The 17,420-nt window shown below is 35.8% G+C and overlaps 1 protein-coding gene across 1 annotated transcript; it reads right to left on the reverse strand.

Annotated features, from left to right (window-relative positions):
* Positions 1-286: 286 nt before the first annotated feature.
* LOC136800278 (trafficking protein particle complex subunit 1-like) lies at positions 287-8,180 on the reverse strand. Its single transcript, XM_067056898.1, has 4 exons — positions 7,996-8,180; positions 3,529-3,599; positions 2,781-2,916; positions 287-1,326 (listed from the first exon to the last, which is right to left on the reverse strand). Exons 1-4 carry the CDS (start codon positions 8,092-8,094, stop codon positions 1,210-1,212), a joined length of 423 nt encoding a protein of 140 aa, XP_066912999.1. The 5' UTR covers positions 8,095-8,180; the 3' UTR covers positions 287-1,209.
* Between the last annotated feature and the right edge of the window lie 9,240 nt (positions 8,181-17,420).

Raw genomic sequence — 17,420 nt, forward strand, 5'->3', positions numbered from 1 at the left:
TTTGCATTATTTCAATGACGCGAATATACCTTTAGAGAGAGGAGCAAAAACCGTAAAAAAAAATCTAATCTGTGTAGAACTAATTTTGTGGAATGGTAGGATAAACTGTTGTTTAAAAATGAGCGAGTTGGCAAAAATTAGGGGCGCACAATTTCTTTTAATTTTGGTGAATTTTGTCAAATCCACTAAAATTAGCTCCCTTAATTAATTTCATTCTATCTTTCCTCCAATACAATATTTGCAAAAAGTTCAATATATGATTCAAACTAAACCAAATTGCGAGACCTGTGGTATAAAGTATCAAATTTGTTTCGAATAGTGTACTAAATAAAATACATAGTATTACATAAAAAAAAGTCATTTTCCTTTTAAACCATTTAATTAAAAATGTTCAAATAATACTTTTTGTGCATACCCATTATAGAAGATGTCTCCATCTATTGTCCAGTTAAACAACTTTTTGTTCAATTCGAGTTCCAATTCTATTATATATCCAATCCACTTTAAATCATTCGGTCGTGCTTTCACACATAATGGTGCTTCCCTGTTCATTCTAAACATCCTTAGAAATTCTTGATATTCTAACGTAAACGAAATGTTTTATACGGAAGCAGTATAGAATCCAATCTTTAACCTTTCCCAGGCAAGAAAAAGTGAAGCCTTGAAACATGCGCCGTATTTTTGACGACGGATTGAATCTAGCGATTCCTTTGTTTTCGAGTGATTATCTTTTTCGAAATTTAGGTGTGAATTTTAGTTTCAACCTGTTATATGTGTAAAAACCAGGCGGACCGCGCTAGGCCGCGCAACTTTGGTAGGATTTGGTAGGCCTCAAATCCTACTAAGGAGATTCGATTCTAGCCTTTCGGGCTTATACTTCATTGGGAGCACCAGAAGTAGCTTGGGCATTTGCCACTAATTTCTGTACTTGCCAAATCCAAACGCTCCCATAACAATCAAAAGCGCCAAAATCGCAAAAAAGTGGCTATACCGCAGCAATATCCGAGTTTTCACGATTCTGGCGCATTTGATTGTTAGGGGGACTTTTGGATTGTTAAAGGTAAGTACGGTTTATTGTTTGAATTTAAAATAAGTGGCAAACGCCCGAGATATTTTGGATACTTCCGTACAAAACATGACATCGTGAATATCACGAATACTACACTGAAACTGTAAGCGTCTTCATCAGTTTGCATTTATTTCATCACTTTAGAAATAAATTGATTGATTCTGCACATAATTATTCAGCTTGCTGACAAAAAGATCACTTTCGATTGGTTCGCCCATTTCAGTTAATGGATTCTTTACGACGTAGTCAACATAAATCTAAAAAATGAAAAGCAAACAAATATTGAAAAGATTAACTTGACGTGAAGTTCAACAATAGTTGGATTGAATATACATTACATGTTTATTATGCCTTTGCTGATAACAAATCAATAAAATTTACTTCTATCCCTGTTATGAACCTGTTAAAAACCAAACAGGTACATGCTTTTTCTCATTTCATGATGTATACTGTATATTCTTAACCTTTTGAAGAAAATCATCCTAATATTCTTTTAACGGTAATCCTAGGTTAAGATACAAACCCAACATAAATTTAAATTGTATAAACAAATTTCGAGCAAAAATTAAAAAAAAATTCTGTCAAAGTCTGGATAGTACAGGGGGGGGGGTCGGTACTAAAATTTCAGACATCATGACTTTTAGTGACGTGGTGGTATTACAAAAAAAGCCTAAAAGCATTTTAGTACCATGTGTACTAAAATCCCAAATTAGGTGGGGTCTTCAAGAAATCTAAGAAAAATTTTAGTACACGAGTACTAAAAACCACCAAATTTTAGGAAATTTAACTAATGACTGAGCATTTTAGGCAAAATGAAAAAATAAAAACTCGATATAAGACTTAAATACGTCCCCGGTGGTAAAATACCCTTGAATTTCAGCCCCACTGGGAAATTGACTTTGATTTCATCCACACTCAAAATTCCATTTTTAAAAATTGCACTCCAAAACCATATCCCCACTGGGTTTTTAACCTTGGAACAATAGAATTTCAATCCCCATTAGCATTTCAATAGGAAATTTTATCTCAACTGAGGAAAAAGGTTCCTCTGGGGATGTGAAACACCCATGTTTCAATTTAATTGTTCTGCTTTTATGTATTATGGAATAAAAATTTTTTTCGAAGTTGAATGCTTTGTTTTTTGTAAAGAACCGTGGATAACTGGATAAAAAAGAAATAGCAAGCTGTAAATTAGAGGTGAAAAATAACCAATCAATCTTTGCAATAACTAAAGTAGAGCAGAGCAAAAGTGTCTTGACTGTTTCTGAGTCTTAATCTAGAATAGATAGAGATAGATCAGGTTCATTGACAGCTTAAATAACCAGAGTTGGCATTTTGTTGAAAGTCCAAAGACCCGCATTCTTCGAACCGAATTCCAAAATAAGCCTTATTAATTTAGGTGGTCACTATGCTAAAATGTCAAAATAAATTTTAGTACGTCTCTTTTAAAAAATTAGGTGGGGGTATGTCAAAAATCGTCAAAAAACCTTGTAGTACTCATATATGTCTTGGATTTTAGTACCAACCCCCCCCCCTGGATAGTAGTAAGTAATTCATCAGTCTTTTACAGTGCTCGATACATAAGTAGAGCGATGTCAGTCAGAAAGAAAAGACACTTTTTTATTCTACTACTGGCAGTTTCATGCCATTTTTAGTAAGCGTCAAAAGGTCGATAAAATACGCAGGGAACGAAATTGAACATATTATATACCTTATATATCTCATGTAAAACATCATCAATTTTGCCAATATTCAAATCTGTGTTTAGAACGATTTTCAAACCAGTCGGTACTTCTAAATAATTCAGTTTGTATGTACTTGTTCGGTAGCTACCAAATGCATCCTTACTGGCGTTTAATTTTCATTGATAAAGTTAAAGTAAATAAGATAGGAGACGGAACAATTAATTTCAACTAATTTCTAATTTGTGAAGAAGCGACACAGTTGTTCTGTTGATGAAGACTGAACTCCATCTTTCAAATAGAAAATGTTTAACAACTGAACCAGAAAACAAGAAAAAAAAATGCTGAGAAAATTATATACTAGGCGAATTAAGAACAAAATTTAACAGCATATTGGGACCACACATACAGCCTTTTTTTTTAAATTGACCAAGGCTAGACTTTAGAAAATGTTGTTTTGCCATCACCCGACCCTAGATTTTAAAGGTGGGTCAGTCAGTCGGGAAGAAAATGACGATTTTGATGATTCAGCTTACATTTGTGTGATTTTGAAATGAGAGCAAAAGAGCTTGAAGGAAATTCATGATTTAGAAAATTAAGATAGAACGAGACTGTTGAAGGAAAAATTTTTTTTTTTTTAAATGACAATGGGTTGGCAGCTTTTGACGTAGGGTCTGTCGAATGACGGCAAACCAACATTTTGTCCAGCCAGTCCAAGGAGTAAAAACGCTATTCTCAAGGAAAAATAAAATATATATTGAACAATTGAAAAGATACGTATCCATAGGAGACATTCTTGTGACGAAAGATTTCAAAGAAAAAATCATTCCATACATCAATTTTTGCTCCTGAAAATGAGAGGACAATTAAAAAATTAAACAGCGTACATGTTTTTTATAAGCATAGCGAGGCTCAGGTGAGGCAAAAATTTTAGCAATTCTTAAATCTAAGCATCTCCTGGCCAGTTTTAGGGATTTTTGTATACCTACTCTTTTGTACTTAATTGTAGTAGGTAGAATAAGCAGGGGGTGGGTATTCTGGAAAAAAATCATTAAGTGGGGGGGGGGTCATTACAAAATGCTATAGGGGGTGAAGTTTCATTTTTGAGCTTATTCTTATATTATGTTACTTTATTATTACGACTAACATTCCTTTATCCTTAGTAAAAAGAAGCTTGACGCACAAAAATTGCTAAATTTTTCTTTTATATAACTGATCAAGACAGGCATTTAGTCTATTAATAAGCAGGGGGTGGGTACTGCAAAATGGGGCTGGAGCAGGCTCATTTTAAAATGCTATGGGGTGATTCTTTTCCCAAAAATTGCAAAATGACCCCCCTAACATAAGCACAAAAGAGTATCAAAAAACATGTATATAACAGCATAAAGTAAAAAAATTCACAATTCAGAAGTATTTTCTTCAAGAAGATGCCATGTCAAATAAATTCTAATACTCACGCACAAAAAATGACAGTCACATTTACTACAATGTGTTATTGTTTCACTGCTGCGGGTGGCTTTTTCAACTTAGGCCAAATCCTCAAACTGTGCGTGTTGTTTTAAAAAATTTTATAATGGTAGACGTGGCATACGACTTGTCATGGCATATCATATGGTATGGAAGTTGTTGGAATGTTTACAGGTTCTTGACAGAAAATCCTTTGTTTGGTTGTCAATTTGATGACAGTGCCTTTATTGATTTTGTTACATCTGACAAATTAATGTTTGTGGGTGCACTTTATAATTTTGATTCCAATTGAAGATCATATTCTGGCCTTTATGTTACTACAATCATGGACAAAATATTTGAGACAAAGGGGAGTTCCCGGAAAAATTTTAAACACCAAAAATGATTTTTAAGCGCCTGAAACTACAGTTGGAAAGTAGATTTTTAACTCTGAGTTTTAAAATGAGACTTAAGACTTAGGACCTTAGGATCTCAGGATTTAAAAGCTTAAATTTGTTCGAATAAGGCTTGGAATATAGCCTAGAAGCCACCAAACCCCTCTAAAATCGAAATATTCAATGAAAGAAAGTGGTAGTGCTAAAATAGCAATTCTCGTCCGAACTTTAAATCCTAAAAAACATTAATAAAATACACTAAAATCTCAATATATTTCGACCATGATTGTAGATGCTCTCTTAGGGCTTTTATAATTAGAGTCAGTTATTAAGTACTTTGATATGCGAACCGTCTTTACGTCACATAGAACAAAAGAAAATAGCAAAAGAACAAAGGAATTACCAATAGCTACATTTTGCAGCCGTGGGGAATCGCAATTTTACAGAAATGGGAATCCTTATATCGAATAAAGTATCTTCTGAAAATTTCATTCTTCCCCATATGCGAAAATGAAAAACAAAGAAACTTTTGTTTTCTAAATCTCTTTTGATCCGCCATGATGTATTATAATTCCTTACAGAATAACACGTTCTCCTACTAAGAGGTTTAAAAAATGACGTAGAAACAAGAAACTGTGAAAATTACCATAATTACCTATGTCACAACCACTGAGCGCTGACTTTTAATTTTAATGAATTGCTCTTATTCATTATAAAATCCATTATAAAAAGAAAGTCATTATTGTGAACTTTAATATGCTTTAAATGGAGGTATTTCTACTAATGAGAGTTATACTGTATAAGCACAATCCATTTGTTTTGAATATCTTTCCAACAATGGGCTCTTCCAGAAAAAAATTGATATAGGGGGTGGACGACATGATTTTTCAGATAAAAAAAGCACTCAGAAATCCAGTCAATTTTTCATATAGTGCTTTGGGAATTCCACTCAATTTTTTGATTTGAACCCTTGGAAATTCCACAGGACCCTCCCAGCCTCCCGACGCTCCGGAACCTTCAATAAATATTGATATGATGGCTCAGCCATTAGTGAAATTGAATTTGTCACTTATGTTTGAAAGCATCACTGGTGGAAATATCGAAAAAAAATAAAAAACATGAGGTTTCACTTCCATGAGTTGGGTGATCTTTTAAAAATATGCGAGTGTGAAGTAAGTTTTCACATTAATAGCACAGCGAGCGCTATCGTAATTATATCGCGGATATCTTGCTCCTGAACACCGGAAGTGCACTGAAACATTCCAGAGTTTCGGTGCAGACCAATCAGTTATACAAAATGCCTCGAAAATGTCAATATGAAAATTGCGTAATCAGAGAACGTATGTCTCGCTCATTATAAAAAGGCAGAGACAAACTTTCAATAATTGGATTGTAACATCGAGTTAAGTTTCTTTTGTTAAGTCACCAGGGGGTAAATAAAACAGACCTTGATACATTTATCGTTTCAACTTGACGATTCGTTACTTAATTCATACTTTTCCAACCCGGCCAATCTTTAAAAAAGAAGCGAACAATAAAATGTAATTACCCTTTCCAAATAAACCTCTTCGGTGGCGAGCGTAGTCTACTCTGACGTAATTGTAAAATTTATGTAATGGGAGTTTGACATAGTAATGTAATGTTGTTTGGGGAATTATGAAGTTCTCTGGGATTCCGATTGCATTTATTCAGGTTGATTTTTTATGACTTCTAATGGTACTTTTTCTAACGAGTTTGATTACTCTGTTCTCACACTTATGTCTTTTTTTTCGCGTCCTTTTCCGTGATTACTTTTATTTATATTTTTAAGGACAGGTAAGAAGGCATATTGATGTAACTGCCAATTGCAGAAAATCGTGCTCCAGAACGCCGTAAGTGCTCTGGAATCTTCCGAAGCTCCGGAGAACGAAAAAAAGGGGCACTTTTTGTTTGAGACGTTTCCAGAGCGCTGGAAGGGTCCTTATTCCACATACCGTGAGATGGGGTAACTTGCATCAGTGGAGGCTAACATGCATAGCCCTCAAATGAATGACCTGTCTGGTCATTAAAAAATACAACTACGCAGCTCCGCTTGCTTACCGCAAAAGCCGTCACCTAGCAAGCTTGCTTAACGCTTACCGCCCGTTTCAGAACAATTTCGATAAGCGTTTATAAAAATTCTGCCATTTTGATAAAGCGTGCAATTGCGCGCGCTTACGGCGCGCTTTGATAGCGTGCAATTGAGAGGATTTCCCAGACTGCCAGACGATGTCAATCGAACGAATCGAACGCCGAATCAATTGAACGCAATCGAACGCAATCGAATGATTGAAATTCGATTGCCGAACGCAATCGAATGCCAATCGAATATTACCGCGATTTTCTCGATTGATTCGATTGCGTTCGATTAGTGCCTGGATTCGATTGATTCGACTGATTCGATTGCGTTCGATTGACTAATGTATTCGATTGATTTGATTGATTCAACTACGTTCGGTTGGCTTATGCATTCGACTGGTTCGTCTAATTGATTCTGTTGATTAACATTGATTCTCGTTCAACATTTGAATAGTTAAACGAGATGATATGAATCATTTTAGCCTGGATTCTAGAAAATGCAGTTGCGTTGAAGTTTTTATAAGATGCTCACATAATTGGTTATTCAAAACAATAGAGATAACGCGTTCTTTAGAAAAATATAATGAAAGTTTTTGTTTGAATAGTTAACGACCAATCCAATGACAAAAATTCTTATAAAATGTTCAACTTGACCCAGAAAATGCAGATCATGCAGGCCCACATGTTTACTGCAAGCTGTGTGTCAAAGCCCGTTCGTTGTGTTGATTTATCTATCGTATCGCGATACTTAACCTCCCTAATAAGAGGCGCTCGAAATTGAAAGGAATTGAGGTAAATTGGAATCTAATTTAATCGACCACCCGTCGAATGCAGTCGAACGTAATCGAACATCAATCGATTGCGTTCGATTGCGTTCGATTGATTCGATTGGAATTTTCGTTCGATTCCGTTCGATTGACATCGTCTGGAGACTGTACTCTACCATTTTTGTTTTGATTTAGCTTTGTATTTTAATGACCAGCCTAGTCTTTCATTTGAGGGCTAATTTGTCAAAATTTTGAAAAAAGTATTGGAAATTCCAGATTTTTCCACCAAAATATTGATTTTGTATTGGAAATCCAGGAATTTCAAAAAAACATTTTGCCTCGGAATTCCGCCGTCGTCCAGCACCCCCTCTCTGTTCTGTAATGGAGGACTGGAAGAGCCCAATACCATATTTTTTACTATACCACAAACGCTTGGAAAGTTGTAGTCGAAAATAAAAACACTGCACACATTTTTGATTGACACAAGTCACAAGAGGGAAATCTAAAAAAGAAAGCAAACATAAATTGTTTCCACAAACCTCATCTCTGGGTAAATTTGAAGATTTTTTTCGCTGCCAGTCATGATAATATAGGCAAATTCCATTTCTATCAAAGATGTAGAGGTTGTAGATTGTCATCTTGGTGCAAGCTTTGATTCTTGAGTTAAAAATTAAGAATGTCAGAGACTGTCAGAGCAGCAGAGTCCAGGCGGAAAATGTTATATCGGATGGCCAAAAGTCACCTCACCTTCTTTTCTTTTCTTTCCTATCTCTTATCCTATTTATCTCTTTTCTGACTGTCTGAGTTTCTGAGACTTAGTTTCTCATTTCTGACTGAGTTTTCATACCTGTCAATCATTTGTCCATCAATTTCGACCTGTCTAATTTTCGCACCGAGTGGGATTCGAACCACCACCAAAGAAAGACCTTCAGATTCGCATTCGGAAGCCAGCGCTCTATCCGTTGAGCCATCGCCGCAGCGTATTTTTTTTCCGTCAGCGGTCTAAACCCAACTTCAGCGGTCGAAACCCAGCTTAGCGGTCGAAGCCCAACCTAACGGCCGAAACCCATTTTACCGGTCGAAACCCATGTTGGAAATGGAAGGGGGATTTTTTAGCGACCGAAACCCAACGCAGGTGAGTAAACAAACTCACAGTTGAATGATTCTTTTGTTTTGATAGCCCACGAGTGAAAGAAGTCAATCTCAAGCTTTTTCGTCGGGATTTATCTATAGGAATATTCTGACAAATAGGCTAGGTGATAATTAGATTGATAATTACTTTTAAATAATATATATTATCCAAGTTTTCAAGTAAAAAAATCAAACTCAAACTCATGGTATCAACCCAAAACTTCTCTCAAGTTTAATGTTCCATACGCGAAAGTTTTTCAAGCAAATAAAAGAGAAAATTCTTGGGTTTCGACCGCTAGGATATCTTGTTTCGTTCGTGGGCTATCAAAACAAAAGAATCATTCAACTGTGAGTTTGTTTACTCACCTGCGTTGGGTTTCGGTCGCTAAAAAATCCCCCTTCCATTTCCAACATGGGTTTCGACCGGTAAAATGGGTTTCGGCCGTTAGGTTGGGCTTCGACCGCTAAGCTGGGTTTCGACCGCTGAAGTTGGGTTTAGACCGCTGACGGAAAAAAAATACGCATCGCCGCACAGCAAATCCACGCAATTCATAACATATTATACCGAACTGGCAAAAGACGGGGGTAATATTATTATAATATGGGTAACAGTACCCCTTTTTTAAACCTGACTGAAATTCGAGCCGTTACTAGCAACCCTGCGGGGCCCAAGGCGCCGAGTATGCACCCGGCACAGTGACAAGCCGTTACTAGCAACCCTGACCCTACCTAACCCCTGGAAAAGTGACTATCAGCGATCCGTGGATAAAAAAATAAAATTAAAAAATGAAAGTGACTATTGGCCATCCGATATAAGAGCATCCAGTCCAGGCTCAGCCAGCAGCGTTTGTTTACGTTGTGGTGTAGACAGGCCCTTTGTTATTTTATTCTTTTACCTACGGTGTAGATAGGCCTTCTTGGTAACACTAAATTCCATGGACCAAATCAACGTAAACACAAATTAAAGATGGTGGCGAGTTTCACGTGCGATGAAGATTTTGATTTTTGGGTAAAATATTGTTATATTTTCAGTCAGGAGTTCTATCCTAATTAAGCATATTTTTTTCGATCGCACGGACTTTCTTAATTAGGATTATCCCTTTGTTTTTCAATCCAAATATAACCTCCATTATACAACAGAGTCAATCGTGACTTGAGATCCCTCCAAACATGATGGTTGAAAGCGAATAAAATGTCCTTTAATGCAGGGAAAACAGAATTTTTAATCTTTAGACATTGTCGCAAACCTCTTCCTTTCATCCTTTTTCTTAAAATCGAAGGTAAGAAAATCTTTCAAAGCTCCCATATCAAATATCTTGGTATTTTGATTGATTCGCTCGCATTTCAATTGGAAAAAGCTCACACCACTTTTTTGTCAGCCAAACTTCGGTTAGTGTAAAACGCAGGTCACAGGTCACAGGTCGCAGGTCACAGGTCACAGGTCAGTGATGACAGGTTAACTCTAATCAATGTCATTGCAGAGGAAAATGTTTGGAAAACACAAAGAATTATCAAAAACATAATTCTCAAGCAATTTCATCCATATAAAACCATTTCAAACATCAAAATTTAACCATGTGCTTTTATCGATCTTTCGCTGTTTGCGCCGTGTATAACGCAGACCAGAAAATATTTGAAACCATTACATATTGTAATGTTTGTAATGTTATATGATCGCTCTAAAACTACCTTCTCAGAGAACTCACGAGCTTCTGATTGGTGTAATTTTATATCCAGCCATATTGTTATCATCACATTCGGCATGCTGAATATTTTTGGTGTTTTTCTCTTGTAAGACATGATATTTTGTAATTCTGTCAATATTTTTGTCAAAAATTGTCATTAAGTCATTAAAATAATAACTGAATAATTAATTAGTTCCATCCTTCTAAAACCACTCTCTTAGGGTCCTTGCAAGCTTCTGTTTCGTGCCATTTTATATCCATTCACATCATCCACATCACATTTTGTATAATATATATTTTTCGTGCTTTTGTCTTGCTAGGCATCATATTTTATGATTTTGTCATTATTTTTGTAAATAAGTGTCACTATGTCAAAATGGGCTGTTATTCTATTCAATTGTCATTTTATAATATCTAAATAGCATGTATTACTTTTTTGTAATTTAATGCGCTATGTATTGATGTTATATGATCTTATTTTTTTCTTCCGGTCTGCACTTTGTTGACCTGTGACCTGCGACCTGTGACCTGTGACCTGTGACCTGCGTTTTACACTAACCGGCCAAACTTGCTCGAGGAAATGGTATCTTATCTAAGCTCAGGCACTACGTTCCAACAAAAACTCTAGTTAACATCTACTTCGCTCTATTTCACTCTCATCTCCAATATGGTTGTCAGCTCTGGGGCCTCACAGATAGGGTGCGCACTCGTCGGGATTTTTTGCGCGGAACGAGGAAGAATTTACAAAAATGAACTTCAATGCATTAGTACTTACCTTTGAATCATCCAAATCTGTTCATTCTTTTTTTTAAATCAATCAGGAATACACCGTTTAGGAGTGTCGACTGCGCACGCGCCAATCCAATTTTCCATTGTTTAGATTTTAGCGATCACGGAAAATTCACTCTCCTCCGTAAAAAAACGGTAGGTAAACATCTGGTTCTCATAAGGAAACATAGCAGAAAAACGGTAGGTAAAGAACTCCTTTTAATCATAACTTCTTTTCCTCTTGATGAATTTTTGTGAAATTTTCAGGAGAGACTTATAAAATTATCATATTGATATCATGTTCAAATATCTAAATCATTCTCTTTAAAGGAGAGACAAAAATTCACAATGTTTACATTCCTCTAACCTTTCACAGTACCAAAGTGCGCATTTTTACCTACCATTTTTACCGGGCCTCTGCAATGGAGTACCGTGAAATGGCGAGACTCCTAAACGGTGTATTATCAGGGAAACAAGTAAAAAAAACTGCATCCAGGTATCTATTTTCTTTCCAAAGATATTCATGTTTTTCGATGTCAAGGTGAAAACACGATTTAGTGCTGACTACGGCACCGGAAAATTCTCGACCTACATTGAAAATTGAAACAAATGGCTGTCGCTATTGAGCTGGTTCATCTTTTCAATCGCAGTTTTTTTAGTAAACCCAGGGTAAGATTAGGCTACAATCTATCACATGCTGCTTTATTTGAAAACCTAAAGGCTGTCTGGAATTTTGAAAAAATAGGAGGAATTGCAATTTTTCAACAAGATTGCGGATTTTTTAGTGTAAGCAGCATACACCATCTGAAAGCTGAGGATGTCAGCTTTCTAGTGGTGAAATTTGTTTTTAGCTATCATTTCCAGCTCATTAGCGATAAGCTAAAGTTTAACAGTCATCGGGCCGATTTTCAGACCGTACCGGCAAAACTCCCCACACTCTGCCACACGGAAGACTAGATTTCATCCGCCATTTTTGGCGTGATTTTGGTGCTTCCGAAAATTATTTCTTGCTGGCGTGGTGTAAGGAGTTGATTCTTTGAAAAGGTGATTTTTTGTGTTTTGAAAATGGAATAACTTTGGGAATACTTAACCAATCCTAATAAATGACCCCTCATCTTTTTCACAAAGGTAAGGACTTTCAAATAAAATTAGTTTGGTTTCTAAAAATTAAGGGGAAAATTTTGGCCTGTCCACCCTATCACTGAAAACACCACATCTAAACCTATATTTATTCTTCAAAAGAAAGACTTTAATTCCTTTCAATGCAATGTCCTTCTTCTCCACTCTTTTCTGATCTTAAAATTCTTAAAATCTTTGACCTAGTCAAATCTCTTAATATTTAATTTGTTCACAAATTCCTGAACAAATTGTTCTATTAGGCGGTCATCGAAAAATTGTTCTTTTTGGCGTCACCCGCCTGCATCAAATTTTCCACTGATTTTCCGGTGCGGAGATGTGGAAAAAAATCTGGGAAGAACAATTCGTTCTTTTAAAGTATAGCTTTTTCTCAATTGCTCTGACGACCATCGAAAAAATTGTTTTGCTCGCGTTACCACCCGCCCCTGAGTTACTGGCGTGATTAAAAAAAAACGGGAATGTTTTTGACCGCCCGTCTGCCCGCATGCATTTTTAACACCCTTTGCAACGCAAACAGAGTATTTTTTCGATGAACGACTTATAGATTACCCCAAGATCTTCTTAATTTTTTTGAATTTGTCCAGCTTGAAGCTGAAGGTGAAGATAATCAAGGTACCAGAGGAGCAAGATTGAAGCTCCTTTTTGTTCCTTCCTACAATACCATTACTTTTGGTAACAAATCTTTTTCTAAAATCTGCATAATACAATGGAATAGTATTCAGCGATCTTATCCAAATATTACTCTGAGCTCATCTGATTCTAGCTTTGTCAAATCTCTTGCCTTTACTCACTGTCTTGGGGAATACTGAGCACACCCCCTACCCACAGCTTATCTTTAAACCGTACCTAAACAAAAATTTTTCAAATTAATCTACTGAAATAATTTATGTATTTTACAATTGTTATTTGCACTTAGGTGGCCGCATCTTTATGATTAGTCCAGGCTATAAGGGGGTCTCCTTCCTTTTTATTTTGTGGATACCATCTCATGTATCCTAAGTGTTCAAATGGTAAATAAATAGTTACTTACTTACTTACCTAATTAAGAATGGTTGGCAAACGATATCATACTCCAGGATGCATCGTCTCTTATTTTCCCCCTATTTTCTACTTTCCTATCTACTATCCTGATTTTCTGTCTTTTTCAAGTGTTTCTAACTGTTTTCTAAGTATTTTTCTGAAATTTGCCTGTACCGGTGAAACAGGTCTCTGACCCCGGCTCGAACCACCAAATGCAAGCAACCTTGGTTAATTCCCACGTCTCAGATGCGATTAAAGTATGATGCCCTAGGAGGAATCAAAATACAAAGAAGTTGTCATTCACAAATACTTATAGCGTGTAATTTACAGGGACTACAAGGACCTGCAAGGACCTACAAGGATCCCTACGGGATCCCAAGTTAAGTCACAGGGTACGAATGCCCCTAAGAAGGCCTTCGGCCTTATACTGTGACTCTCGAGCTCCAACCCTAACCCTGACTGATAATAACCGAACTCCCGTCTAGGTCCGCGGATTGAAAAATTTCACTTGCATCCTGGAGTATGATATCGTCTGTCAACCATTAAGAATTTTGATTTTTAAAATTCAGATTCTTCACCAACAAACAAAATCTGCAAATTCTAACTATGAGCGCAATAGATAGAGCAGGTCAAAAAAGGACCCTCCCGGCGCTCCAGAAATCTCAGGTGTTTTTCAGTGCAGCTAAAAAAACGCCATTTTCAGATTTTTTTTTCAGCCTTTCTTCTTAAATAGGCTGGTGATCTTTTGGTATGAAAATGCTTTGCATTAGAAAGGGTAGTGTTGTTAATTTATCTATGTCATATAATTACATTGTAACTATTATTATGCTTCTTTCTTATAATTACGTTGTAACTATTATTATGCTTCTTTCTTATCAAATAAAAACTTATTTATTTGCCTGCATATCATCATTAAAAAATGTACATAATTAAGTATAAATTAGACGTATTGATCTAATAATATGGAATAGCTACCTTGACACAGTTTTATTGCCCCGGATGGGCTTTGCTTCACGTAGCGGGCTTATTTGCCAGAAAGACATTCGTGCCGTTGATGTCTCTTCCGATTCTGAGCGGGCCGTCGCGGGTAAAAAATGTTCCCGAGTACATTATTGTTTTATCTATTTTGTTTTGACTTATATTGATTTTTGGTTCTTACAAAGTAAAAAAACCATCCGAGGCTGGAAGGTCAGCCAATAGAGCTTAGCTAGATAGCTTTAATAAGTGGTTAAACAGATGTAAGAGATGTACTGAAACAGAGTAGACTAAAAATGTTGAATAATGTACAAAATGTGAAACATTTGATAACTTGATTTAAAATTATTTAAAACAAGCCTGAGAGCTCCTCCAACCCCCCCCCTCCCCACGAGAAGCTCAAAGTATACTTCTCTTTAGCATTGTAGCACTGTTTCTATGACATCAAACAATTAAGCTATAGTTTATTACTACAAAATAAAAGAGAAACATAGTGTAATTAAACTTTTTGCTAATTTCATTCCAGTCAGTTATGATACATTTTTTCTGTTGGATGTAGACAATATCCATATCTGACCAAAGTGTTGTATACTAGAAATAAATAAGAAAATTGCCAAAACGTCAGCAGTCTGCGTAAATAAATTTTGTAGTTTAGTACCGTCAAGTTACACAACATGCACACAACCATCTTGAAGACTTTGCTGGTCGCAAATGATAATCGAAAGCAAAACTTAAAATTCATAACTAGCTCATTTTTCCCCCGTTTTGCTTTAAACTCGCTTTTGATTGGTCTATGAATTTGGACCATTTATTTACCGCCTTGGCGGAATAAACACACGACCATAATAAATAAATTCAACAGGGCAGCGGTGTAGCAATTAATTTCAACTGGGAGTCCTCTCTTCTGTACCAAGCACTGGCAGTGTTTTTAAACTTTAAAACAATCTTAAATGAAGACCAGCTTGAGCTGTTTGTTATGGCTGTGCAAGTTGTGACGAGAGTGTGCATGTTGTGTAACTTGACGGCAGCCCGCTTTCTGCAAGTCTGATAAGAGATATCTATAAACTGTTATCGCCATTCATTCCATTCCATCATTCAGTCAAAACGTGCGCCAAGGTTAGAAAATGTTAGAAAAACACAATCTGCGTCCGGAACTGCGTGAAAAATAGTTTGATCAATTTCAACAAGAACTGTATATATTAATATTAATATAAATGATCAAATTCCAAAGACCATTTATCATAATTTTGTCAAAACTCTAATAATAGGAGATGTGATGTCATCATTTGGTTCCCGTATTCTGACCGACCCTGATTTACGGTCAGCAGGTAGAGTTGGAGGGTCGGAAAGCTTTTCCGCTGCTTTGCTGGATTTCCACTCTGTGTTTACAAGTTTTCAAATCGAAGTAGAGAGCCGCATGCTTATGGAGAGTAAACCGAGCGAAAACACCAGTTTATCCACGGTTTCTCAATTTTAAAATTCGGATCAGTCCACACGGATTCCCTATCAACAAGATGTAGCTGCTTCTTAACAGAAAAATATTTTCGACCGACCGACCGAACGACTCCCACTTTTTAAAGTGGAAATGACGGGAACCAAACAATTTTTTGAGATTCGCCTTTATATCATTTTCATTTGTCACAAACACGTCCAAGTCCAAAACGATTGCATCCAGTCTTTATCAAATTTATACAGTAGCTGTACTTTTGTAAACTTTATCAAATTCCAATAACATTATAACACCATCAATCCCCCTAGAGGCAAACAAGAAAAATATGTTTTTATTGCAAAAACTATCAAAAAGCAGCAATAGAACTGTAGAAAGTATCAGAAAATTCAACATAAACAAAAACTTGAGCAAACGGCTTTAAACCTTCAAAAGATGTAGAAAAAGAATCCCCTTGATGAAAATCATGTGTTTGATTTGCCGAGTTAAAAAAATAAATGACAGAAATTGAAGCTTGCAACAGATTTACACTGGAAATACTTTGATACAACACTGACTTATATATCACATCTGACTTTATCGCTTGAGCCGCCATCTTGAAACACTATGATCTGTAAAAACAACGCACGCTAAAAGTACCCAAAAAGTTAACCCGATCGGAAGAAAGTTTAGAAATCAAAGTGAGATCGGAAAATCGGATTTTTTTTCTTGTCGTCTTATGGAAGAAGAAGAACCGAATTTTACCTATTTGAATGCTCAGCTTAGGCTGACCAACAAGGGACGGTGCATAATATGACCTTATTTATTTTTCTTATTAAGCATCTACGGTATAAGCATCAAATCAATAACCCTTGATACATGGCCATATAGCATATACCTTCCAGTAATTAGTTCTTTCAAAGTAAACAAGAAACAGCGCATAATATGAGCTTACTTATTTTTCTTATAAGCATCTACTTTATAAGCATCAAATCAATATCTCTTGACAAACAGCCATATACAGTACCTTTTGGTAATTAGTTCTTATAAAGTAAACAAGGGACAGCACACATTATGAGCATGTTTATTTAATTGTTTTTTTCTTGTGTAAAAATATTTTCGATATTGTACTGCGCATAATGTAATGGTTTCAAAGGAACGAGACAAGCTCTCCGCGAATAGAAATCTCTAGCTGTGCGCTTTTTGGATGGCGTTCCAATAAAACGATCCGGTGGAATGCGGCATTCAAACGTTCTTTCTCGATTATGAATGCGTTGGCGGGGCATTCATAGCGACAACTACTTGCTAGTATATAATTAGGGTAACGATATTTCAATTAAAAAAGTAAAATAGAGATCTTGAACTATTAAACAAAAGAATATAATATAAAAATTATTTTTGTTTTGATAAAAATGTAATTAGACCAGATTACAGTATTTCTATATCTACATAGACTTTAATTTTTCTGAATTTTTTCACTGACAAATTTTTTCACTAACAAATTCTTCGCTAATAATGTAAACATGATGTAAAAAAATAAGATTGACATACTTTATAATTATTGCAATTTGGGTAAATAAATTTGCAATCACCGGGAATTCCTTGACTTTAAAAGCAGCAGAATCAAGCCTTGCTCTAAACAAATCTACAACATGGTTTTTATTTTCTCTCTCTTGTAGTGTTCGAGAATCAACAAAGGATCTTTGCACTTATCATTTTAGAAGTGTTCTTATCTTTGAGCAAATAAAATTGTTGTTAAAGAAATTGCTGTTTGAGGTTGTCAGATTTTTCTGTTAGATAATTGATTTTTTTCTAATTTTAG

Source organism: Clytia hemisphaerica, unplaced genomic scaffold, assembly GCF_902728285.1.
Source record: "Clytia hemisphaerica strain Z4C2 unplaced genomic scaffold, Clytia hemisphaerica genome assembly, whole genome shotgun sequence".
Lineage (NCBI taxonomy): Eukaryota > Metazoa > Cnidaria > Hydrozoa > Leptothecata > Clytiidae > Clytia > Clytia hemisphaerica.